The sequence below is a fragment of the Manis pentadactyla genome, chromosome 14, assembly GCF_030020395.1.
Source record: "Manis pentadactyla isolate mManPen7 chromosome 14, mManPen7.hap1, whole genome shotgun sequence".
NCBI classification, from domain to species: Eukaryota; Metazoa; Chordata; class Mammalia; order Pholidota; family Manidae; genus Manis; species Manis pentadactyla.
Window position 1 is genome coordinate 46,438,003 of NC_080032.1, and position 27,177 is coordinate 46,465,179.

At 37.1% G+C, this 27,177-nt stretch overlaps 1 protein-coding gene across 3 annotated transcripts in view; it reads left to right on the plus strand.

Moving 5' to 3' along the window:
- ZNF385D (zinc finger protein 385D) overlaps positions 1–27,177 on the plus strand; it is a 955,616-nt gene that overhangs the window by 826,962 nt on the left and 101,477 nt on the right. For all 3 annotated transcript variants that reach the window (XM_036898282.2, XM_036898284.2, XM_036898283.2), the window contains one exon: positions 13,809–13,919. In XM_036898282.2, coding sequence (XP_036754177.2) covers positions 13,809–13,919 — 111 coding nt within the window. The remainder of the gene's footprint in view (positions 1–13,808; positions 13,920–27,177) is intronic.

Genomic DNA, 27,177 nt, shown 5'->3' on the forward strand with positions numbered 1-27,177 from the left:
GTAAAAAAAGGATAATACCACATCCTTTATAGGATTATTTGGCTAAAAATTATTTACTGGTAGAAAGAAGTCATTGGTATCCTGGGAACATCTGGTGAAAGCATTTATTTACAGGAAGTCAGTTCTCTTACCAAGGTTTTGACCAGTGCTTCTCAGCCATTCCCCATGGAGCCTTTTAAAAATTGAATGGATTTGCCTTGTGTTGGGGTTCTGGCTCTGTACAAGCTCCCCATGTGATTCGGGCTGTACAGCCAGGGTTGAGAATGATTGCCTTAAATATGTGGCATTTTCAGAGACAAATTATTATTTTTACTTCTTAAACATGCAGCTTATTTTGAATATTTACATCAAGGCCACAAAACATAATCAGCCTCAGATGACAATACAATTTTTCTACAAAATTGAATAATGTGGCTTCAAACAAGAATTCTATCTTGGGCTGTAGTATAGTTTTCTCCTTAAAATAATTGACAGTTGGCTGCAGCAACTACTTTTACAAATCTAATTACTTTCTTCAACAATAAACCTTTCTTGAGCATTTTCTATGCTCAGCACTTGTTTTTCAAAGGTGAGTGAAACTGACCACATCTTTTGCCATCTTGGGAGGGGAGAACTATCGACAGAGTATTTGACTGGCAGATACTATTTGGCACGCTGCTGGCACGTACAGGATGTTGTGAGGATGGGGGCAGTGAATGGTCTTCAGCGGTGCCTAGTGAGAGACCAGAGGAGATCCTCTTGGAAAAAAATAGCATTAGGAGGGCTAGGCAGGAATTATGCATGTAATGTGTAAGCTATAAAGACTGAAGAAAGGAAAGAGCCTTACAAAGGTAGAGACAATAAACCACACCTGATTAGGCAAGGAATTGCCAGCAGATCTGTATTATTGGAGCAAAATATCAGAGGCAAAGGAGGAATGAAAATGAATCCAGAGACGTGGACCTGGGTTAATTCATAGAAGGCAGTGTTTGCCCACCACAGTGCCCCTTAATGGCTTGAATACCAGCCACATCACTGGCTAAGAGAAACAGGTATATAGGCCACCTGTGGGGATTGGAGGATGGAAGGATGTGCATGTAAAGTAGTGAATGGATTATTTCAGTACCAGGAGAAGTAGAATATTTCAAGAATTAGCAAGACTAGCCCAAATGCAGAACAGAAGAAATGGAGCCCTGCCAAACTCCAAGCAGTGAGAGGCTTCACGCAGAGAGTGTGTGGATAAGCACTGGAACATAAATTGGTACATAAATAAGATGCATGCATGTACAAACACATACAAACCTACTTATGTACGAACATCTTTGCATTTTTGAACAAAACAAAGACAAGCAAGGACAGTCCCCTGTGCTTGGTTTCATTGGCATGTGTTTTCTTGGATGTTTTGTGCCAGAAGAGACCATATAAATCACCTACAGAAATGGAATTTATGAAAAAAGAGCTGTCCCAGTTATTAGACTTTCTCAAAGGCATTAAGTGGTGAATTAAAGAAATAAGCAAAGGAGCAAGAAAAAAGTACAATGGAAAAATCATGTAGACCCAAATTTAACCTTGCAATTAAAATCAGGATAATATCTTTATAACTTTAATTTTGTGACATTTCCAAAATAGATTGTCTGCAACATTGGCAGGGCTTACTAGTAAAGATCTGTACTAATTCTCTCAATTCCATTCTCCTCATCTCTATGTAAATTATCTTGAATTTTTATTTTCTTCCCAGACCTTTAGGGATCACAAAACTCTTTGAGGCCAAAAGTGATCGTGTTAGGAAGAGGGCAGGCAAGGGGTGGGCTCAGTGGTCCTTTGGCTGTTGAAATGTTCCCTTTTAGTTGGCTGAGACAAGGAAACTGATTTAAATTTAAATTAAAATTTTTCCTTTTACCAGGAAATCCTAGAATTGGTACCTGAGTAAAATTTTTTACATTGTACATTTCACCTGTCACGGGTTCCAATGTGTCCCTGGAAAGAAGATATATTCAGAACTCCCAGTGTATCATAAAGTGACATTGTCTGAAATAGACTCTTTAAAAAGTTAATCAAGTTAATCAGTAGAATGGTCCCTAATTCAATACGACTGGTGTCCTTATAAAAGGGGGAAATTCGGTCACAGAGACAGACACGAGCAGGAAGGTAGGGGATTAGAGTGGTGCGTCTATAAGCCAGATTGCCAATGACTGCTGGCAAAACACCAGAAGTTCAGAATGGCAGGAAGGATTCTCCTGATAAGTTTCAGAGGAAGCATGGCTTTGCCAGTATCTTGACTTCTAACCTCCAGAAAAGTGAGATAATGAATTTCTGTTGTTTTAAGCCAGCAAGTTTGAAGTACTTTGTGACAGAAGGCTTAGGAAATAAATACATGGTTAAAATATTAAAAAGGGAATATTAAAAGGCCAGTTAACATAGAACTTCCACATTTTGTTTCAAGTTAAAACATCATCCATCCACCCATCCACCCAGTAGAACCATACTTTTCTAAAAGAAAGGGCTTTAACAACAGAGAAGTAAGGAGGATGTAATTTCAGAATAAGAGAAAATCCTTTCAGTTTAGCCATTTGAGATTTATGTACAAAAGTATATTGTCCTTATCTTTCTTCTAACCAGAATATTGCAGTGTTCAATACCTGGCCCATATTACAATGATCTTCCCAGGAACCAGATGTGTTTGTGGACAGCTGGTAATAGAATGGATTTCTAGAATTTATTTTCCTGCTCAATCAATAATGCCAGGCTCTCAGGGGCATTCTCCGTAAATGGAATCCCAACTCTGGGGTTATTGGGTTTAATAACCTCAGACCTTATTCAGAGACCAGGCGGAAAGACCACTGAGAAACCTCACTTCTTACACAGGCAGGCACCCTCAGCATTAACTGTCAAAAGAGATTTTGCTATTTAACTCCGCCAGAAACAGGATTCTGATCATATCACTTGAGCCCAATTAAGTCTCTGTAATGCTCACAACAAAGTTTCTAAAGTGTCCAAATTAAGCACCAGAGTCTTCTCCACAGGGTGAAATTAGTGTGATCAGGCAATATTTATTCTTTTTAAAGAAATTGAATACTCTTTGGTACAGGAAAAAAAAATCTCACTGAAGAACAAGGAAACCCATCAATGGAATGAAATTGCCTTCTTTCCTTCCTTTTTTCTCAGATTTCCCCTCATCCCTTATGGTGTAGCTTCAATTTTTTGAAGCTTCAATAAAATTTAAATATACATTGAGTGTACACTGGGTTACAGAGAAAGGAATGAGAACCACAGGTATATGAACATAGGTGAAACATAGCCCCTACCTACAAGAATACCACAAATAAATGATTTATAAAGTTTTCTGCCCAGACTTAACCTTCCATAACTGAGAAATTATATTGGTAGCAATTCCATGTTTCCACTTAAAAATTTCAAGAGTGCAGGTACCTATGGGCATACCATGAGAGAGCCATGTATATTCGTTAAATGCAATTTGCTTGAGCACATAAATGATTCTAAGAAAAATTATGGCTTAAGATCCCCTCAAGCTCATCCATCCTTTAGTTTGCACTTTCTGCTTCACTTTATTAGACTACTCATAGAAAGTTAGGAAAATAGCCACAACAGAAAGCTACTGATGGTGAAATGTCTCTTATGTTTGGACATTTCCTGAGTACTTGGAGAGCTTCCAAATGCCTTTGCTCATTTAAGTTCAAGCATTGGTTTTCTGAACAAAATCAGCTTCTCCTTGACTGATCATGTGGGCAGCATAGCTGTTAGTCTTTGTCTAGGAAGATGCCAGATGGTAAAACGGTCTGATATTAGCACGTAAAGTGTAGATGAAAGAACCCATCAACCATTAGATGATAATACATTATATGCAAATTCTGCTGGGTGGCTTGCAGGTGCAGATTCTTCTGTCAGAGTTCACGTCCTGTATACCATATGGTATTGCAAAGTCATTTCCCACATGCTTTTGCTTCTAACGAGCTTTCTTCATCCCCTATGCCCAAGGTTGCCTTATGAACCTAGGTTTTTCCACCTGCTGTTGTTCATACCATTCCAAGACTGGTATTACATTTTGATATTAGACTTCAATATTTTTTGACTTATCTGTTAACTCAGCAGATGTATGTTGAGTCCTTGACAAGAGGGAGCCACTCTGCTAATTGCTGAGACAAAGAATAGTGGGATCCAGCCCTCCCTTGACCTTCTCTCTGTTCAGAGACAAACCAGCGAAGAGATATCTTTAGAAACTGTGAAGGAGTGTTATGCTGACTGAGTGGGAGGGCCAAGCCCACTTGAAGGGAGTCAGCTAAGAATTCTGGACGAAGAGACGATTCCTGAGAAGTGGGTAGATGTTAGCCAGGGGAAGACGAACTAAAAAGCAGGAGGAAAAGAGTTTTCAAGACAGGAAGTAGAATGTGCAAAAGGCTTCCAGGTAAAAGGAACTTGGTGCCTTGAAAATGCCTGTAACGTACTTAAGTGACACACTTTCTACTTGATTTGAATCAGCAGATTCAGGTATAGCCAGATTAATGAGATTGATGAGAATAAGCCTACCTCTATTGAATTAATTTATTTGTTGAATGAACTCATGCATGTCCTCTGCTATTTGGGAAAAGTAAAGAAACCAGGAAACTTGATGTGTACCTCCCTTCAAGACCCTTGCCAGGTCAGAGCTGGGTCCTGGGCTTGGTGGGTGGTATTCTTGTTGAATGCCCTACCAGCCCAAATCCCAGAGAGAGGAGAGTAAAGACATCATGCCTCAAGTTATTTTCACTTCTATATGATCTGCTGAATGATTTGCACCTGAACTTTTACCTTTCGAATTTGTACAAGAAATAAAAAATATGATAAATATAATAAACCCATATTCACCCTGAATTTTACAACTGTTAATATTTTGTCATTTTTGCTTCCAGATGTTTCACATTTTAGAAGATACATGGATGGAGCTCCAGTCCTCTTTAGTGACTGTCCTAGACCTATCCTTAGATCCCCAAGACACAACTGTTATCATTTTGGCATATACTCTTCCTTCCATTCTAGTTCACATGTACTTTTATATACAAATACATGCACCCACCATTCACAGATTTTCCTGTACAGTGATTATTGTTATTTTTCACTGTAGAATATTGTAAACAAGTCAAAAATAGAATAGCATAATGAAAATCCCCATAGCCATCACCAGCTTCAGTAATTACCAGCTTCAATAATTATCAGCTTGGAACCAATCTTTTATCATCTATAGCCTCACATAACCCCCAAATACCCTCAATTATTTTGAAGCAAATCACAGTCATAATATTGTTTGCTCAGTATATATTTCACTGTGTATATATTTCTAAAAGATGTTGGTTTTTCAGAACACATAACCATACTACAGTTATCACAACTTAAAATAAAAAGTAATTCCTTACATTATAAATACCCAATATTATGTTCCCCCATTTGTCTCCTAATGTTTATCATACAGTTTATTAGAAACAGAGCCCGTGTAAGGACCATTGTTTGGAATTGATTGCAGTGTCTCCTCAGTGCCTTTAAAGTTGTTCCCATAGCATGTTCATGCTATTTGTTGGTTCACAAAAGCCTGTCAGTTGTTCAATAGTTTCCCACAGTTTGGAATTGGCTCAATTTATTGATGTGGAACTTTTGACATGTTCTTCTGTCTCTCTCTTTCCTGCAAATAGGTAATTACATCTAGAGGCCAAATTACATTCAGGTTTGTTATTTTGGGCAAGCCTTCCTCATAGGTGGTATTGTACTTCTTCTAGAGACAACTGATGTCCGGATGTCTCTTTTTTGTTCATTAGCAATAGTTGATGGTCATTGCCTAGACACGTTATTTCTTTAGAGATAGTAAAATGGTACTATCCTAATAGCTTCTTCCTCCTTGATTTGTTGACTATGCACATGTGATCTTTTTAATGTGTGATGTCATATTGTAGATATTTTTATGTATTTTGTTTTGCCTGTCCATGCTGATAAAGATTTTATGAATTCCTTATAACTTCTGTATGACCTTCCATCTTATAGCTTTTTGGCCATTTATCATTACTCCTATTGTTGGCTTTAGGTTGTTTTAAAATTTTTGCTAATACAAACAAAACTGCAGCAAATTTCCTTGTAATGATCTTCTGGTTCACATGAGTTTCTCCAGAAATTGAATGTTTAGGTCAGACGTTCAGTTCATTTTCAGTTTTACTAAGTGCTGCTGAATTTTTCTGCACTTTTCCCAAATCCTTGTCAATACCCAATGTTGTCAGATTTATTTTTATCAACTATCCATGTAAGAACTGTCTCCTCGTTATATTAAATATCATGTCCATAGTAACCAATGCATTGTATTTTTTATTGGCTACTCAGATATTCTCTAAAAGTTTCCCCTTAATTTCCCTTGACCATTTTGCCATTGGTATTTTATCTTTTATGTAGTTATTTTTAGAGCTCCTCCATGTAGCCAGAGCACAGACTCTTGGACTGACTTAGACATTGCAGACATTTTCTCCTCATCTTTTTCTAAACATACTTACTTTTTCTTTTTGCTAATGAAAGAAAAACTAGCACAGTGTTTAAGAGTAAAGATGGTGATGTTAGACCCCCTGAATTCAAATCACAGCTCTAGAACTGCCTAGCTATGAAAGCCTAATCCAATTCACTTCATGTCCTTATACCTAAACATTCTCATATGTAAAATAGGAACCAAGAAAGTATCTTCCCCTCTACCTCCTGCTAAGTTTTGCTGTGAACCTAAAACTACTATAAAAAATAAAGTTTATTAAGGGAAAAAAAGTGTTTACCTTATAGGAATAGGGTGAAGACTTCCTGAAACATGGCATACAGACCTATGGACAGTGCCTCACCCATCTAAGTACTCATTTAAAATAACCTATTGTTTTCTTCAAATCTAACGTTTATTGTAGTTAAATTTATATATCTTTCCCTGGACAGCTTTGGATCACGTGGATCATTTGAAGCATCTTTATTCTCTTCCTAGGTTTTCTGCTTCTGGAAAGGAACAGTGATTTTACTATTTTTGCTATAAAATAAGAGTAGAAGTAGCTACATTTATTGAGTGCTTTCTCTTTGCCAAATACTGGGCTTTGTGTACATGTTCTGTAATTCATTACTCACAGTATCCTAACCTGATTATCACTCCATTTTGGAGGTGAGGAAATGGAGGCTTAGAAAGATAAAACGGCTAGTAAATTTAAAAAAGCAGCAACATTTTAGACTACATCTTAACCATTTCTTACTTCCTACTCCTGGGAGAAGAGGAAGTGTTAGACTTAGTGTCCTGTATCATCGTTGCGAGAACCTAGAAGTTGGGGGAGGATTAGTTGTTTGCCTGCTTTTTGTGTTACCCGGACTTCATCTCTGGGTATTACTGGTCTTGTGAATAGAAAGGGAGGGCGGAATATGATCCTTGAGATTCTGTTGAGCTCTAGGGTACTATGGTTCTTAGAAAAAGCTACACACACACACAGATGATCTGTGCAGTACTGTTTGAAATGGTGGCAACCTAAGTATCCGAGAGAGTAGGCTGTCAGTGAATTGTGGTGCAGTCATTTAACGAAATAGCATACCTCCATTTAGTTTGTAAATATGAAAACTGAAGTTAAATGAAAGTGTTCTTTTGATATATTGATAAGTAATAAAAGAGAGAGTATTCTATGTTATGCTTATAACTATGTGAAATTAAACAGAAGTACAAAGATGTACAATTATTGTATAAGATAGAATTTGGCTTAGTCATCAGTTCTTTGGAGGTAACCCCTAAAATCTTGGAATTTCCTGAGTGATAAGAGTGCCTTTGCTAATCATGCAACCTTGGTCATACCTGAGTTTATACTAATTAAATGACTCAGACTGGAGGCCAGTCATCAGAAACCCTAGCCAGGTGATGAGAGGATTGGGCTGTGAACAGGTAATACCAGTCTGACCTCGGTGAAGGGGAACAACGCCAGAGATGAGTTCAATGGATCATGTAGTGAAACCCCAATAAAAACTCTGGACAGCAAGGCTTGGGGAACTTGTTGGTTGGAAGGGTGTCAAGAATAAATCTTCCGGCTTCCATGGGGAGAGGACATGGGGGCTCTGTGCACAGGAACCTGGCAGACCTTACTCTTGGGGGGCTCTCCATTTGGCTGGTCCTGATGTGTATGCTTTATAAGAAAACTGTAAGCATAGGTATACTGCTTTTGTGAGTTCTATTAATCATTCTGGCAGATTATGAAACCTGCAGGGGTCATGGTAACCCATGATTTATGGTCCTTTTGTCAGAAACAAAGGTAGCTGAGGGACTCTTGAACCCTCAGGTGCTGTCTGGGGGGAGGACAGATTTGTTGGGGGCTGTGCCCTTCACCTGCAGAAACAACACTGACTCCACGTACTTAGTGTCAGAACTGCACTGCACGACTGCAACCATTTTGAAAAATGCTGTGAAGTACCTATTAAAGCTTAACCCATGCATATCCGACCACCTAGGAATTTAATTCCTAGTTATGTACTTCAGAGAAATGACTGCTATATCCATGCTCACAAATATTTATAGTAGCTTTAGTGTAACAGATTCAAACTAAAAACAACCCAAATATCCACCAACTGTATAATTGGAAATTGTGGTATGTTCATATTACAGAATACTACATATCAATGAAAAATGAAAAAAATACAGACATAATGTTAACTGAAAGAAGCCAGAAACACAAGAATATATACTATATAATTATATTTTTATGAAGTATAATTACAGGCAAAAATAATCTATGTAATAGATTTAATAATAATAGTTACCACTGGATGCTATTAAGCAGGCAAAAGCAGGACTAGGAGCCTTCTAGAATGCTGAAAATGTTCTATATATTTATTGGGATGGTGATAACATGGGAGAACGGACATGTTTAAAAAATACAACTAATGATACACTTAAGATATATGTACTTTTCTGTATGTAAGTTAGAGGTCCATTTAAAAAGTTAAAAGAAAAAATTGCAAATTTTACAAATAGACAAATCTGTGGTAGGGTAGGATTATTAGGAATTTTTTTAAATTAGTGTTTTCTAATGTGTGAATACAAATAACATAAACTCAAGTTTTACTAATTGATAGTTGATAAGCTGAACCCATGAGCGTCACATTATACTGTTACAACTCACAGTCAAAACTATCCAGGACAATGGGTATCACAAAGCTTGATTGTGGTACCTGAGGGAGGCAGGGGGCCAGAGTGGGAGGCTGTGGGTCTCACTGTCTCCACCACTTACTAGCTGTGCGAACTAGGCAGTGGGGAAACAAGAGCTCCTCAGTAAGTTGTTAGAATAGGAATAATGCTTATAAACATTACAAAATAAAACATTAAGTGCCCGTAAGTGTAACCTTCACAGTCATTGTCACTGGCCATTGTTGCATAGAAATACCAGCTGGAAGAGACAACCTTTATATTTCTGTACTTATAAACTTCCTGGCATTTAAGTTCTTATTCTTTGATTTCAAAACTGAAAGCCATGATCATAATAGGAACAGAAAGAGAGGTGGTCTCTTCAAACAGGAAACGTAAACTCAGGGTTAAGGGCCATCCTTAGAAAATGCAGCAGACATCCCAGAGCCGGGGAGCTGAGTGGTGGCGGCTGGACCCAGGCTGTCACTTGTGTACTTATTTACAAGTCAATTTAGCAGAATGCCCAGCGGGGAGGTGAGGGAATAGCTAGGCCTGAGATAGAAATGCAAAGATCCTCAAGCCCAAAATGAAGAAAAACATATTCATTTGGCCTTAAATAAAGCCATAGGCTGAGTTTGAAATTGAATTTTGGTCTAGAGTTTGGGGAGGCATAGCAATAGGTAGCACACAGTTCTTCACCATTGTTGGTTTTGCGAGATTGGATAACGTATTTTGAAAACATTCACTTTCAAAATAACCTGTTTTAAATAAATATGTCTTAAAATAACATGCAGATTGTACCATCTTTCAGTTTTAAATCCAGGTCTGCATAGGTTAAATGAACTCTGTTGAAGCTTTTGTGGGTCTGATTTCTTTGTGTTACATTTTTTTAGGTTAGTGTTTATACTAAAGACTTTACATTTTATTCATATTTTTATAATGACTTTTCCCAGATTGCTGTTTTCTAGACTGTATGCATTGAACAAGGTTGCTAAATTTAAAAACAAAAGTGTTGGTTAAATTATCTCATATATTATTCTAAGGAGATATTTTCATTGTGGGACATTAATATTTTATTGTGTGCTGTAAGTGTCCACGCTGTAGTACCTAAGTTTCCTACGACTTGTTTGACCCAAGATGACCCAAGAACTTGCTTTCTTTTCTTGCCTGCAAACACTGGCATCTCTTGAAACCGCTTTTGTGGAAAAACTCCTAATTATAATATGCACACACATAAGAAAGTGTGACTGTTTTGACCAACCAGACCTACTGGTATATGGGGAAAAACCAACCTATATGACTTTATTTTTGAACAAAATGTTTGCTTATAATGGTAAATAATGGTATGTTTAGACAAAATGATCAAAGCGGCTGGGTGCATGTTCCCTGAGTGAAAGTAGATGCTACTTTTAGTTACATACCATGTGGTATCATTTAATTAACTATTTAACAACAGAAGTAAATATTTAACAGCTATTTAGATTTTGCCTTTGCATGATGCCTTGTCATTAGTGGTTTTACATATATTTATAGATGCATCTGTTAGAGAGGTGAATATGCTTTATGTTCATTAGTAATGGCATTAAACTTATTTTGTTTACTAGATACCTAAAATGATAAAAGATAATTACTTTTGTTGATGTAACTGTAGTTTGTGAAATACATCTTTAAAACATAATCCAGTTAGGTTTTTTTTTCCTAAGTATACTGGGAAGTAAAATTGTCTCTGAGGAAGTATACACTACTTTGCATTTTAAAATTTGACTTTATAGTAACAGTGACCAGAACATCATTCAAACATAAGAATGAAAGGTAGAGAATATACCACATTTGCATGAAGTATCTAGTTCCAAAATACCTCCTACGCAGATATGGATTGCATGTGGCCACTGTTTCCACAGTATTACTAAAAGACTAAAATAATAAGCTGCTCACCAATATATGATAGTAACTTATCACTTAGCATTTGCAGCAAGAATCTTTAATATAAAAGTGTAGTTCATTTTTATTTCATAGCATCATTATAAGAGAAGTTCAATATTTCTAAATGGGTTATAGGCATAATTCACCTTATCCCCTGATAGAAATGGGCCCCATTTATGCACCAAATACAATATAACATAATGAGACAACCACTTCTAAGTCAGTGACCTCTTTCTGCTTTTAATTTTTCTTTAGCTATTGGCTGAAAGAGAAATTATCCTCCAGGGATCTCTGTGTTGTTGTCAGAGAAGCATTGTAATGGCATGTTTAAAGCAGTGTAAGAGTGACCCCAGGAAGCCAAATGAAGGCTACTGAAGCAGCCCAGATTGATGCATTTGTGTGGCTGCTGGCTCCTCAAGCTCTGTGCTTGTCCATTTTGGTTCTGAGGGCATAGGGGCAAGACGGGGTTGAGGAAGGTGTGGAGCTTAGTTGTGGTGGGGGTCTTGCATAGAGAGAGAGAGAGAATCCTGTATCATCTCCTTTCATACTATTTTCTGATAATATTTCTAAGCTAAGGAAAAGAATAATCTTTAAGTAAATTTTAATGTTTGGGTTAGGATGCTAAGCTGAAATGATGAATGAACTTTTGTTTGTATAGAAAGATTTGAAGAGTATACAGTTTACTGGAAACAATTCAAATGTTCATCAACTGACAGATGGATGAACACATGGTGGTATATCCACACAAAGAAATACTACTCAGTAATGAAAAAGCAATAAGCTACAGATACATGTAACAACATAGATGAATGCCAGACACAAAAGACCACATACTGTGTGATTCTATTTATATGAACTTTGAGAAAAGGAAAAAATCAGTGGGTTCAGAGACTGGGGTGGGAGGCACCGCAGAGGGGGCAGGATAAGGGAATCTCTTCCAGATAAGGGAAATGTTTTATGTGATAAACAGTATTACTGTATATATTTGTTAAGTGTCATCAAATTCTACACTTAACATTGGTAAATTTTATTTATGTAAATTATGCCTAAATAAAACTGGTTAAAAAGGAAGTATAGTAGAATTCACTAGTAAGGGGGAAGAGGGCTCTAGAATTTGTTAATACCTGGAAGTGACCAGGAAAATAATGAGATAGTAGACTTTAATCGAGAATCCAGGCAGGGATTAACATCAAAGAAAAAATTTAAAGTAGAGTAAAAGATAAAAATAATTACATCATGAGTTCTTCTTGATCATTGTAACTGTTTAATATATAAGTCGCTTAGCCTAGTGCTTAGCATATAGAAGGCACTTAATAAATGCTGAGTGCTATTATTTTTATTGTTGCTGTTACTGTCATTATTTAGAACAGTACATTGAGAGTGGCTAGGCCACCTATTAGGAGTTGTGAATAGAGACAGAAACTTCTTCTTAGCTACCAGTGAAAGGATCCTATGAATTCACTGGGGTTCTGATGATTTGAAATACACTAAAGGAAGTGGAATTTATGGGTTTGCTTACTTAGGGTAAATAACCAACTACAGTGTATCACAGGAGATGAAAGAGCATCAACTCACAGACATTCTTAGCTTTCTTGTGTCTGTGTCAAATCATATCTGAGCTATTTCAACCCATTGTGAGGACTCTCATAAGAACTTTGTATGTGATGACAATTAAAGAGTTGCAAAGTTTGCAGGCATTCATCATAAGTCAGGGCTATATATGTAACGTTTAATTCATTTTGCAATGTTTTTTGGCCATATGAGAAATGAATAGTGTGCTGACAATGACTGTTAGGAGTATGAGGTTCATATTAACCTTGATCTTCTAATGTCCTGCAAGACAGAAAATGTAAAAGCCAACATTTATTGACTCCTTAATGTGCCCAGCACTGATTGTGCTAAAAAAATTTCATGAATTACCACTTTTAAACCTCACCCCAACCTTAACAGATAAACATAGATAAGCAAAGAGGATGTTACCCAACTATTAAGAAACAGGTCAAAAATTTTAACAGTTAAGAACCACTGATGCAGACCATCAGACTGAGCTTGGAGAGGAGACATTAAGTTTTTTCAGAGCTGGATTGTTGACATGTTTTTGGTGTCACTTTTTGTGGGAATATGGGGTAGAGAGAGAGAATTGACATGTAGCCCAAATTCTCTGAATCTCAAATAATAAGTCCATAAAATAACATTATGTAGTAGGTAGTCAATCAATGATTGTCAAATGAATTGATAGCTCTGATGTTTTGACTTCTTGGAAAGCAGGATTTTGTATAATATATTCTTAAGGTAGAAAAGATACCAAACGTAGCACAGGGTTAATGATGCATAATGGTTCATACTTTATTTTCAGAGCTGCTCATCTGACCAAATCTATTTTGAAGTCCATTTAAGGGCATGTATAGACACACTTCTGAATAAGATTGCTGGCATTTGCAATAGCTTGCTTTGATAAACCCTTTAATTATATTTTAAGATTATCAAATGGAGACAATTGTTGATCCTAAATGAGAAAAGCAGTTAGTATGTGGACTCTAATGGGCACATATATCATTTCCTTATCACACTGAGCTTCATGCTTACTGTCTATTAGCCAAGAAAGTAGAAATGCCATTTCATAGAATAAAAATGGTTTTTATAATGTGAGCAGTAGATTAAAGCTGTATGGATTGGCTCTTTAATGAAACAGGCAACATTCCAAAGGAACTGACAAGCTTTATTTCTGTTTGTTTTATTTTTTTTCTCATTGCAGATGGACCCAATTCAGAAAGCTGTAATAAATCATACATTCGGGGTTCCTCTTCCTCATCGAAGAAAACAAATCATATCGTGCAACATTTGCCAGTTGAGATTTAATTCCGATGTAAGTTTATCATTTAGTATTCACTAAAAAAAAAAAAAAGTATTAAGCTGTTCTAATCTTGCAGAAGAGATTTCTTTTCTTCAATAACTGAGCATGTCAATATTCAAAGATAATATTTTAACTCCTCATGTGCTTTAAGTTTGGAGCTTACTATGTTTGGTTGTTTACTATGGGAAATCACACATACATAATTTTATATGCTTGCAGTTTAATGGGTTTTTTTTTTTTTAGTTTCTCAGGAATGCTAAATTTAGGTCATACAAGTGAGCAACTATAAGGCTTTTAATAAATTACACCTCTGAAATAAGGTAGGTTCCAAATTTTATTCCCAGGCCTGGATTTGGGGTTTATAAATTCTCTTTGCCTGCCCTGGTGGTCCTCACTTCCAGAGCAACCTCTGTGTCCTTAATTATATGTGTTACAGCTCTCACATTACTGTACTAGAAGTATTAGCATTTAGCAATGAGTCCTAAAAACCTCAGGCACTCAAGCCCTTAGCGAATAAAACAAGTGGAGAACATGACAGAAGGGAGACATGTGTGAACTGGACCAGTGCTTTGCAGGTTATTCACAATTAATCACATTTTTTCATACATTTTTCTAAGGATCAGAGTACACTTTCGATTCATCCCAGGGAAGCTAATTTTGGCTTGTGAAAAAATACTCCCACCCCGCTTTATGTGGAATTGATCCTGAGAGATACAGAAAAGAAAGGGAATCTTGGTTTGGAAGAAGTAGGAATTGAACACCTGATACCTAGGCAGGCAGAGGACCTCATCCTATCAAAACTGCCCTTCCAAAGGGCCATTATCCTGCCCTAAGCTGATGAACAGTGTGGAGATGATCAAACAGATCTGGGTTCTGGATAATGTTAGAATTCCATCTCCCTAGGCAAGTAGGTCCCCCCGGTGCTCTGGTGAGGGGGATAGCATATGAGATAATTGGGCACAGGAAAGAGATGTGGCATAAATAAAGAACACTTTCATTTTCATAAGGAATGCTACTGTCTTAGAAACTCATACCTACTAATAAAACAATCAAGTACTGTCATAACATCCCTTCTGTTGGCTTCTACAAGAGAAGTGTAGAGTGCCTGAATAGCCCTGAATAGTATTTGCTGCTCTTAAAAAAAAACAAAAAAAAAACACTGAACATACAGCATTTTATTTGAAGAGGCACTTTTTGTTTTTCTGTTTTGTTTGGTGGTTTGTTTTTTAATACTGAGTGCCTTGATTTAAATTTTAATAAATTTACTATAGTTGAATTAACAAAAAAATTTCAAGTGATGAATGTTACATAATAATCTCATCCAGCTGTCGTTAAAAAAGATAAAGAAGCCTCTTCCCCATATGTAAATAAGAGTTCTGAACTCAGTAGCTGCAGTTGTGACCATTTCTGCACACTCAGCAGACAAGCACAGTGTTCTCTAACTTATTTCAGGCAGGCCCTTCTTGGTTCCTTTTCTTCTTAAGTGGAATTGATGTTTCCCTTTGGAATTTATCACATAATGGTGCAAAAGTCTCCCAGGACCCATGTTGCCAGCTTCTTATATCTAATGGGGCTATTTCAAATATCCCCTCTTGCAAACAATTTCACTGTCAATATTTTCCTCTCTTCCAATTCCTATAAACTGAATTAGAAAGCGACTTCGAACTCGTTGTAATGTAAGCAACTGTGCTCACATCCACACTAGGTCTGTTGGTCCGTATTCCTAGTTATGGTCACTCACCATTTCAAGGCAGTTCCTCTTTTTTTTGGTTCTCTTTTGAGTATTTCTAATCTTAAATGGGTATCAAAGTCATGTTTGAAGACTTTAGAAGTATTGTCAGGAATATTTTAGAAAACATATATTTACATCTATGATTAACGTTTGCATAAAGAACGTAATAAAGAACATTTATATACTTTTCTAAAACATAATCTTATTTCCTTGGTGACAGAGAACAGCAATTTATTTTTTTTGCCAGAAAAGTTTCACAGTGACGTAGGGATTTGTATACATTTGTTAGCGACAAATGCTTCTCATTCTCACAACTTCACTTTAAGGTGTGTCTGGCATGTGGTGAAATGAAATGGTTGAAGTATTTGGGGGACTTAGACTAACTGGGCTGGGTCACAGAGAATTGCCCATTCTCTAGATGGTTACTCCTGTAAAATCCCCACCAATGCAGTGGTTTAAAAGAACACAGATGTATTATTCTGTACTTATGGAGGGGAGAAGTCAGCAGGGGGTTTTGCTGGGCCAACACCAAGGTTTCTGCAGGGTTGTTCCTCATGGAGGCTCCAGGAGAGAATTCAGTCCTTGCCTTTCTCTTCTAGCTGCCACCTTCCACTCCATCTGCAAAGCCAGCAATGGCCAACCAAGTCCTTCTTCTATCAGGCCCCTTGTGATCAGAGGGCGCCCACCTCAACAATCCAGGCTCATTTCTCTATTTTAAAGTCAGTTGATTAGCAACCTAATTCCATCTGCTATCCTAATCCCCCTTTGTCATGTAATGTAACCTCTTCATAGTTTCCAGGGATCAGTGCCTAAATATTATTCTGCCCACCAAAGATACTCATTTAGATGTTTGACTTAGGTTTGAACTGAACATCATGACCACTTGAATTTATCAGAGAATGGCCCCAGTCCAGTTTTGTTGTTCTATATAAACTGGACACATGTGAATTCACTGCCCTTACATTTTTCCTTATCTTGAACCTTGCATATAAGTTCATTATGTAGTGCTAATGTTTAAAATTACAGTTTTTTTAAAATAGAAAGACCCAATGTTACTGAGTTTATAAATGACCTAGCAACATTTTAACTATGGTTTACAAACAAAATGTAATTATTGCAAAATTGTAATATAGGAGTGAAAACTTTAGAGAAATTTTAAATGTCTCTGTAGCAGTTTTATGTCAATATGGAAACTAATGTGCTGGAAATATTAGATTTGTTTACTTATTGACTGATCATGTCCATAAATACCAATTTTCTGAAATATTTAATACTGAATGCCAAGATCAATTACATTTATCATCCATTCATCCCTATGTAAGAAAATAACATCTAAGTAAAGAGAAAATAAAATATTGGATCATTTTAATCCCTAAAAAGGCTTTATAATCCTAATACAACGGCCTCTTTGTTATTCCCAGGTAAATCTGGAATTTACCTTCCTATTTCCATTCTTAAACCTAGAATTGTTTCAGAAAAGTAGCGCTGTAACTCACTTGTGTTTGGTTGAATCCTCTACCACATAGGCAGGTATTTCTGCCTTATGAACCTTTTGTCATTTCAAAGCTTCTTCCCCTTCCAATGAAAATAATAGTTTGTAGTTCTTTTCATCCTTGCATCATGAAAATTCAATTTCCTTTCCCGCTAAGCTTTTATTTATTTTTTAGCCCTTCATCTCATAAACTCCGTAGTTCTGTGTTACACCCTACCTGTGTCCTGTAGAGCACATTTTCCATTTTTTACCTTTGTAAATGGCACATTATGTTGTATGCACATTAAATCAGTTGCTTTTTCATTTTTTTACCCTCTTCTTTGAAAAAACTCTTCTACACATTTATATGAAATATACACAGGGTTTTACAAAAAAGTTTCCCATTAAAAACTGAGAGGTTTTAATTTGTCCAATCATTTTATCAGCACCTTTAAATAAGCATGAATTATCATTAGTCTGGGCAAGTTAGTAAATATGCCTTTGAGAGACAATTTATAGCTGAGTCAGCATAATGTAGGGTTATTAAATGAGTTATTATTGAAAGAATGATTATACAATGACTATTTACAGAATGGGAAATAAGATCTCAGGCTCCAAACTAGGGAATCATAAAATAGCATCTAAGAGTCACTGTGGTTAACTTCCCAAGAGCATTTCATAAAATATTAGAGACAGAAGAAAACTTGGACTCATTTCACGCATGGAAACAAAGGTGTGGAAAGGGCAGAAGACTTATCCATGGCTCCCTGCCAGTTGCTGGCCATGCAGGGTCACGTCTTGGCTGTTTCTGCCTCGTCTGTTTCAGGTGGAGCAGCAAGTCCATCCTGAGGTTCCAGTGGGCCCTACAAAATGGAAGGGTGGAGAACTGTGGTCTTCCTGCCCAGTCAGGCTGTCACCCAGAGAGACGGCCTGAGGGGCCCCTTCCCTCATGGCACTGAGATGATGTTGTCTGATCTGTTCTGTGAAGTCACGCACAGTGAGGGCTAGGCTTACCCATGAGCACTCACAAGTCCTCTGCATTGGCATCACTCACATTCCTAGCAATGTAGTGAAACTGAACAATATATCCAACCTTAATTCATACCTCTGTCATAACTTGAACCACCAGATGTGGCAATATAATAAAGGAGATGCTAATAGGTATATATTTTTCCTACCAATGGCTAAATTAGATAATTAAACTTTCTTAATAGCATGTCTTAAGGCACACATTTAAGCATTTAAATCAACATTATTTGCAGAGGCTGATGTTTAAAGGAAATACTGCCTAGATGGAGAGGAAAACAAGAACTAATAATGGTGGTTGTATTAAAGTTGAAGAACTATTCTTTTATTTACTCTTTCTACTTTTATTTTCCAAATCTGCTTTATAAGCATGCTTAAATTTTATAAAGGAAAAGAGAAGTTGTTGCATCTACTATCCTGTGTGGCTTTTAAACTGCGTTATTTTGTCCCAAATTAAAAATTCCATTTTGAACGTCTCAGTTACAAGTGTTCTCTGAATGTTAAATTACTTCATAAGAAGTGTAGAAGCTTGAACATAACCATCTTTAAGAAAAGTACTCGAAGGGATCTACCCTGTTGAAAGTGTCTGTATTTAATGGATTTCTGTGTTGATTGGAGGTTCTCACCACTAATAACTCTTCACCTTTCTCCTTTTAAAAACTACAGGGACAACTTGTGCCTGGCAAAGCTGCATTTATTAAAAACTCTCAACCTGTTTAAGTCCATTGCTGCTGCTAAGTCCAAAGGATCTTTCAGGGACTCAGTTATAAATTAAATTTTCAGGCAGCTTTCAAACCTCTCTTTTTTAGGAGAGTGTTGTCCTCTGATAGACAGAGGACTTGGAGCTGTTGAGAGCTTTGGCCTGAGCACCTGGCCTGCCCAGGTTCTTCAAAAGCAGTTCTGTGGCAGGACATTCCCTAAGCAAGGAGACACGTCTGGCGCCTGATGAGGTTTATTTGGGCTGTGGGGTCGTGTGTGGAGCCAGCTCTGGAGGGTGTGGAGATGGACTGTAGGTTGTGGCTGCATTTGAAACAGCGGTGGGGATGTCTGTTTTGAGGCGCTTATACTCTGAGTGTGTGTTTGGGCCCCATTTCATCCCTCAGCTTCACTAGCTTCTACTTCTTGAGTGGAATTGAATTCCACTCTTGAATTCCAGCTCTTCCAGAGATTCTCAGAAGATGGAACTTGCACAGAATGGTCAAGCAAGAAAAAGTGGGTCTGGTTGTTAGAGATTTCTGGAGAAAATGGGCCAGTCAGGGGCATGGGAATCTATTTAAACAATGTGCCTCTTTGGCAAGCTTTTTACAATAAAATGACATAGAGTCATTTCAAACTCTGAATCAGGCTTTGATATTCCAGAGTTTCATCCATGGATGGAATGAAGAGTGAGGGGCTGAAAATAGAGAAATCTCTGTGAAAGAGTCCATTTCTCTGGGATTCTTCTCTTCATAAACAAAGGAAAACAAAATAATAAAATTCACATTAGTCAAGTTCTCCTAGACATGGAAAATTTGACCATTTCTCTAGGAAGAGAAAGTTAATTTTAGATATGGCAAGTAGATGTGTACATAATCTTCAGTAAGAGGTATTTATATATCTTTGGAGTACTTCAAGCACTTCAGAGAACTGTGTATTAATTAAGACTTAGGAGATGTCCAAGCAATCATTCTGTCCATTTTATAGATCATATCAATGGGAAAAACCAAAGGCCAGAATGTTAATTAGTTTATTAGTTGACTTTTTCAAGGTCTCTGAGCTGTTGAGACAGCTGACAGGACTGGAAACAAGGCTCTTAAATCCCAGCAGTGTTTTTATTCATCATATCAGGTGACATGCCCTAAGGGAAATTTATTTTTGAGACACACCTTGGCATCAGCTGATGGTTTTCATCTAAAACAATTGGTTACAAAAGTTCTACACACAATACGGAATTTAATCAAGATTGATACCAGAAGGTCATTCATTGCTAGATAGCTAGTAGTACAGATCGCTAGAATATAGAAACACATTTCAAAATAGAGAACACTTAAAGGGCAATACTATTGTAAGTTCTGAAGGGGGCAAGAGAGACTCTGTGCTCAGTCTGTTTCATCACATGCTAACTTTCGAAAGCAAAGAGTTTGAGAGGCAAGATAAGCATCGGCAGAGCAGGAAAGGGCAGAATGTAAAAGGGAGGGTACAGTGTGAAGCCAGAGGTTCATTTCCAGTTAAATGAACCAAGTTATCCAGGTGTCTCAAGAACAGAGGCAAGAAGCCTGTTAATGTGAGGGAAGGTCTGCAAGTATTAGGTATCACCCAATAAATGTAGAATTAAAAGTGGATGAAGTGCTCAAGATCACAGATATTTTTCTTCTTGCTTTAACAAGAAAATGAAGGTAGACACAGGAATCTCTACAATCACGTAAGTTTCAGCTTCACTAAGGCATTTAAAAGAATTGCTACATTTTGATAAAATCAAAATTTTAGGTTGCCTTTCTCCAACCTGATCCCTCAACAATGCAGGATTCATATCCTAAGCAAGTGGTTCCCTAAAACCTCAAAATGAAAATTCACATAAGTAGAATTAGACTTGAGCAGAACATAGAACAAATTCACATGAGTTTGAAAGCTTGCCTTATAGCCACCTCTGAATTTTAGTTTGTTCCCCAAAACCAAAAAATCAGTATCATCGAAAATCCCCAACTTTAATTTTATTATTGTACTGTGAATATTTCAGATCCCACCAGCAAACTCATCACTGTCTAATGAAATATTTATTAGCCATGGAATAAAATCCTCGGTAAAATCCAGGTGTCCAGATATTGCTTGGTACACATAATATAAACTTCATTAATTGTTCTCTATCTCTTTTTACACATCTCAAAGTATTACTAAGGCACTAACAATACTTTGTAGAAACCAAATGTAGAAATTGGATGATCACCGACAACTGAAAGTCTCAAAAATAAAATCTGTTCATCCCTTTCCATGCACTGTAGTCCCTGTTTATCAGGCCCCTTGTCCTTTTTGTTGTATTTCAGTAAAGCTTCCTTAAGCATTTAATAAATCATCAGTTTTCCCCATAGCCCTGGAAACTAGGACAGTAGAGGGATTTGTTCCTGGGCAGAGGAGCAAAGGAATTTGAACACAAGGTAATTCATATTAGTGCCTGTTCTTGTGTCAGTTTGTTTTTTTGTGACCCTTTGTGTCCTACCTTTCTTAATAGTCACTATTCTCTTTCTCTGCTGCTGCGTCGTATTCTTTGTATCAAGTAAAGTAATTGTGTTGAAATACATTTCCTTTCTCAAGGGTCCTCATGGCCAATGATCTCTATGTAGATGAAATGAACCTACCCATTCCTTTTACCTTTTTCACACTAAATATTTCCTATGGTGACAAGTGTAGGAGTGGTTATTTGGATTTACAGTGGGTTTAAGGGTACTGAAATTGTACCAGGCATGCTATGCTTTGCACATTACGTTTGGATTATAGTGCTGGAATTTCTTCTGTGACATTGAACCAGAACTTGAAAAGATGCCTGTAATTCCTTCATATTCTATGGCTCTTTGCATAACCTAGCTACTGTTTTAGAACACTGTACTTAACACCCAACATTCTGGCCCAGATTCACCTTTTCCAAGCTGCCAAACCTCATTTTAAATGCAAAATACTGCCTCTGGAGTCTGTTGTCTCAGTCCAAATCTACGTTTTGATGTTAATTGAATCTGATAGTGGTAAAGGTTGCAGCCATTTGGGGAACTCATTCCTAGCGAGAACAGAGCTGAGGAGGGCAAATGGAGGCATGGTGTGCTGTGAAAGTTTAATTCCGTGTCCGTATGCGATTTTCAGTGATACTTTAAGAAGCAGAGAGATTGCTTTTAAGAATCACACAGGTAACATTGAGCACATGTGGTTTACTTTTTATTGGGCCTAAATGAGCTTTTAAATTCCTAACATAGGAAATCTCTAGATATGGGTGGATGGCAAATTTATTCTTATCACGTTTATCAGCATATCAGTTTCATCTGTAACTTTAAACCTCCTTTTAAATTCCCTCATAGATAAGGTTTCAGAAGGTAAGTCTCTGAACAGGTTTTATCCATTTCCCAAGCAGAGCTTATTTTCTCTGCATCAGCGAACTTGTCATGATAATCAACTTTTTTGTCCCAACCATCAATCACTCTTGATTACAGCTGGGTAGAAGTTCTGTTCTGTGGATCGGCTCATCAGTGCACATAATATTACACCTGGAGGCCAGTACAAATCATCCCTCAATGGGGAAAGCGTTTTCCTTCAAGGCTTTTGTCCACGGTTTTATCATTTACATTTGGGTTTCATTGAGTCTTCGCGTCTCTCTCAACTCCAACTGCTTCTCATAGAAAATATTCTCCCAAAATAGCTCTTAGAGTCTGGTTGATGATTTGTACTGTATTGTTACTATTGTCTTATGCTTATGCCTTCTTAATTCAAAAGACCAGCTTATGATCTGTTGTTCCCTTATTTTCTCGTTTTTAATGTAGTTATTGTAGAAATTAAAATCATGAATTATAATTCAATGAATATTCAGTATGTCTTTAAAAAACAGTTTAGCATATGTTTTACTAGAATGTTTACAAGTCTAATTTTGTTGATTTTTAATGATTTCCTAAGTTAGGCTTTTTGTTTTCTGTTTTTCTGTTTTGACTTGGGTTAGGGAATATTTAATTTTTATCTTATTAAGTAACACTAGCTATCTTCATGGTTTAAGAAGACTTTGAGAAGTAAATGTTTTTAAAATCCATTGCTCAAAGTCAGCATTACTCGTAGCTATGTCTGCAATAAATTTTGATAAAATCAAAATTTTAGGTTGCCTTTCTCCAACCTGATCCCTCAGCAATGCAGGATTCATATCCTAAGCAAGTAGTTCCCTAAAACCTCAAAATGAAAATTCACATGACTTGAAAGAGGATTGAAGGAGTAAAAGCATTTCTTATCTCTCTAAGCCAACTCACTTTTCTTAAAATAGTAGTCTTTTCAGAGCAGTACTAGAGAAATGATAGAACCTTAGCATGATAAAATATTTATTGATTTCATCAAGTATTTAAAATACATGTCTGATTAAATAAACATTTAATATGTTCTTTGTGTATTCCACATTCTCTTTATTATATTTTGTTGTATTTTTATTACTTTATTAAATCCAGAACAATAATGTAGAGAAGAGTAAAATATGTTTTAACACTTAAAGTGCAACTATAAAGACAACTGAATAGGATATGAAATTACAGAATAATATGGATTTGGTTAGAAGCTATGTCTTTCTATTGAAAAGCTTAATTAGAAAAACCTAACATTTTTTCTATGGCAGAACTTCCTGGTAGAGAAACAATGTATTTCTATTTTTGAGTGAAATAGAACAACGAAGACTGCTCTTTTCATCTGATACCGACAGTTAGGTTCTTACTTTAATCAATGAAACAAAACAAGGGCAAATGGCATTAATTAATAAAAAGATGATCTGTACAGAACCATAAACCACACTACAGTGAATGTGATTCAGTTTTGAAAAGCTAAGCTCAAAGTGGTGATCCTTGGTCTTGAATCTTACCAAGACAGGAGCTGATCATTTTTGTCAGGGGAACTTTGTCCTTATGTAGGTTTAAATTTAACAAGTAGCATTCATAGTTTACTACACACTCTTGTTGCTTATTAGAAGTCAAAACACTAGACCTGGTCATGAAAGAGTAGTTCAAATAATTCACCTTAGCCCAGAGAGGCTACTTAGATGTTTTGCCACAGGAACTTGTCACCTTAGCCTATGTGATTTTTACACTTTGAAACAGTAACCTAACTTTGAAAATCAGCTGACATAAGTGACCATATTTGTATAATCACAAAACACTCAGATGGGCTGAAAAATTTATTACAATTTATTGGAGACCAATATGAAATGGTAGACCTTTATGTTAAATAAATAACTCAGGGAAGAGTTTTTTCTCTCTTTCTTTCCAGTGTTTCCCCAGTGATGTTTAGTTCCATTGTAATTCTATTAGCATGTTACCTATTGGCAGAAAATGTCATGAAGGTTTTGGGAAGTCTCTAGTTTAAAACACATTTCTAGTTTAAAACACATTGCCAGTCTTTAAAATGAAAAGAAAAGCTAAGAAGTAAAGCTTCCATGGAAACAGAGATTCCATCAAAGGTATTTCATATTACAGAATCTAGGTCCTTTTGTTTCTAAACAAACTGCTAGGCCACTGAAGAACCTTGAAAAAATGGACATTAACATAGTCCTATCTCATGAAGAGATGGGCTCTCTATCAAGTGTTTCTCACTTCTAGTTCACAGAAGAATGGCTTCAGTATCTACTGGTAGAGGAGGGGAAGAAGTTATTCATATTTCAAGTTGATGTCCATATTTGTATTTCTAGATGAAATCTGTACCACAACTTCATACTCATATGTCACCTGCTCACTCAGTATCTGTCTTTGGTCAGCTAACAGAGACCTCAAACCTAAAATGTTCAAAACTAAAGGCATGCCTCACTCCCCTGGGCCTCACACACAGCATTTCTTGGATCATGGCTGCTCCATCTTTCTGGGTCATCTGGTGAAAGTACTGGAATCATTCTTTCTTCCCACCTCACGCCACCTGTCCAATACTACACAAAGCATGTCAGGTCTACCTCCAAAATATGTCCAGAATCTGACCACTTGTTACTACTTCATGAAAGCACTCTGGTCTGAGCCACCATTGTCTCCCATCTGGATTGTTAGGAACATCCGCCTAATCATTCTCCTTGTTTCTCCTCTTTTTATTCATCATCTGAAACATGTAGGTGGAGATCAGGTGGCTTTTCTGTTTAAAACCCTCCCGTGGGGGTGCATTTCACTTCAATGAAAGACAGAGTCCTTAAAATGGCTCATGGCCCCATGAGATGTGGTTCCAGGAGCGCTTCCAGCCTCTCCTCCTCCTGCTGTCCCTTTGCTTGCTCCCTGCAGCCATGCTGGCCTCCTTTGCAGGGTGAGGACCAGCACGAGGCAAGTGTGGCACTCAAGTGCAAAACTGAAGGGTTGCTAAAGCACTCAGTAATCAGGACAAATAACAAATGCAATAGTAACAAGATAAATTTGGCATACAGTGACCCATGGACTGGCCACCTGTGTTTGTAAATAAATTTTACAGAACCAGGAGAATAAAGAGGGGTTGTTTAAGGGAAGAGTCAGATCCTGTCTTACTTAAAATTTTGATATTTTGGTCAGTATGGATTTTTTTTGCATGGACCTTATTTTTTTTAATATTGCATTAAAATATTATACATTTTAATTACTGCATTTTTAATATTCCCTTAATTTTTTTCTCCTGAGTGGTCCACTCACCTCAAGCTAGTTCCAGCCCTGCCCTTACTCTACATTGAAAACAAAGGCTCACTCGGACCTCTAGGCCTTTGCATGGACTCTTCAGTCTGCCTGAAATACTCCCCTCAGATTTCTGCAGGGATTGTTTCTTCAAGCTTTCGAATACCATCACCTCATGATGCTTCCATGACCACTGTGTTTAGGATTTCAAATCCTGTCATTCTCACCTTCCTTACCTGATGATTTCCCCCCTAAGAATTAATTCCCTTCTGATATACTCCATAATTTATTTATTTGTTATGTTTATTGTCCACTGCCAATTAGTATGTAAGCTCAGGGCAAAGATTGTTGACTGGTTCACTGTTTTATCCAAGCACTTAGAGCAGTATATATTATATGTGCTTAATAAATATTCATTGAATATATAAATTAATGACTTAATGATGTCCATGAGGCTTACCAGTTAAATATATCAAAGCTTTATTTCACCCAAGCTTTCTAATATCCCAGCTCTCTCCTGACGTGGCTTCCTTCTCTTTCCTCTCCCAGGAAAGCCCATGCTTTGTGACAATAAATGGAAACATTCTTATGAGAGATGGCAGAAGCCACCTTTGTCCCAGCTCGTCCTTGGTGCATGTGTATGGCCTTCCTCCCATGAGCTTATTTCATTTCTTGACATCATAGTTTTTGGTCTGTCTGTGGGCACTGTATAGTCTCACAGTGGATCCTGGCTTTTCTTTGTATCTTAACACCAAACCCATTGTTGGGGTCCTGCATCGTGCACTGCATCAACAAATAAGATGGACACCCAGTTATGTGAGTTCCCACATGTCAGCTAGGGCAATAGTAAGATGAAAGACAAGGGAACTAACTGTATTTCCAGATAAATTGTCACCGTTTGATCAATGAGAAAATGTAGGATGATCAAGGGTTTATTTACTGCAGGCAGTGGCTAATCCTGTAGATCATAGGGGATTATTAGTTCATTAGTTTCTCCTAATGGAGAAAGGAGTTATTCTCTAGGTTACTATTAGTCAACCTTAATAGATCCTGCTCGAGCTTCATACTGTGATTGTAAGAAATTCAGCATATTTTCCTAATCCCAGTTGAAGCCCCTACCATGGACTCATGTAGATCAGTAATATAAACAGCTGGCTGGGAAAAGTAGGCGTGACAGTGATAGAAAAGCAGGAGCACACGTAGGCGTGATCAGTGGCACATTTCACTTTTGCCTCTGTGCATGTTGGCTCATGTGAAAGTGACCAGTTAGAGCCCCATTGTGGGTTCAGAGTTTCTGGTCTAATATTCAAAGTTAAGTTACTTAGACTCCAAGTGTTTCTCCATTGTATGTGAAGCCAAGCTAAAGAACAACAGCACCAAAATGGATGTGTCTTCCTCTTTTGCTCTTTACTCACTAGAGCAATTTCCCATTATTCTTATTCTAATAATTCTTTGAATTGATTTGAAGTTCTGCAGTAATCACTCTTCATGCCTTACAGAACAGGAACCTCTAGGCATACGTTTTTCTATTGCATTAACTCTGACAGTTGCCATGAGATCTTCATAGATAATTGCACAAGTCCAGGTTTCGTCAGTAACCCAGTGGAATAGTAAGAAACTTCCTAATAACCAAGACTGAGTATTTCCTAAGATTTTGTTCGACTGAAGAGATGAAGATCAAAGCTGTGGAATGGTTCAGTGAATCCCTCATGTATTAAGTATTCT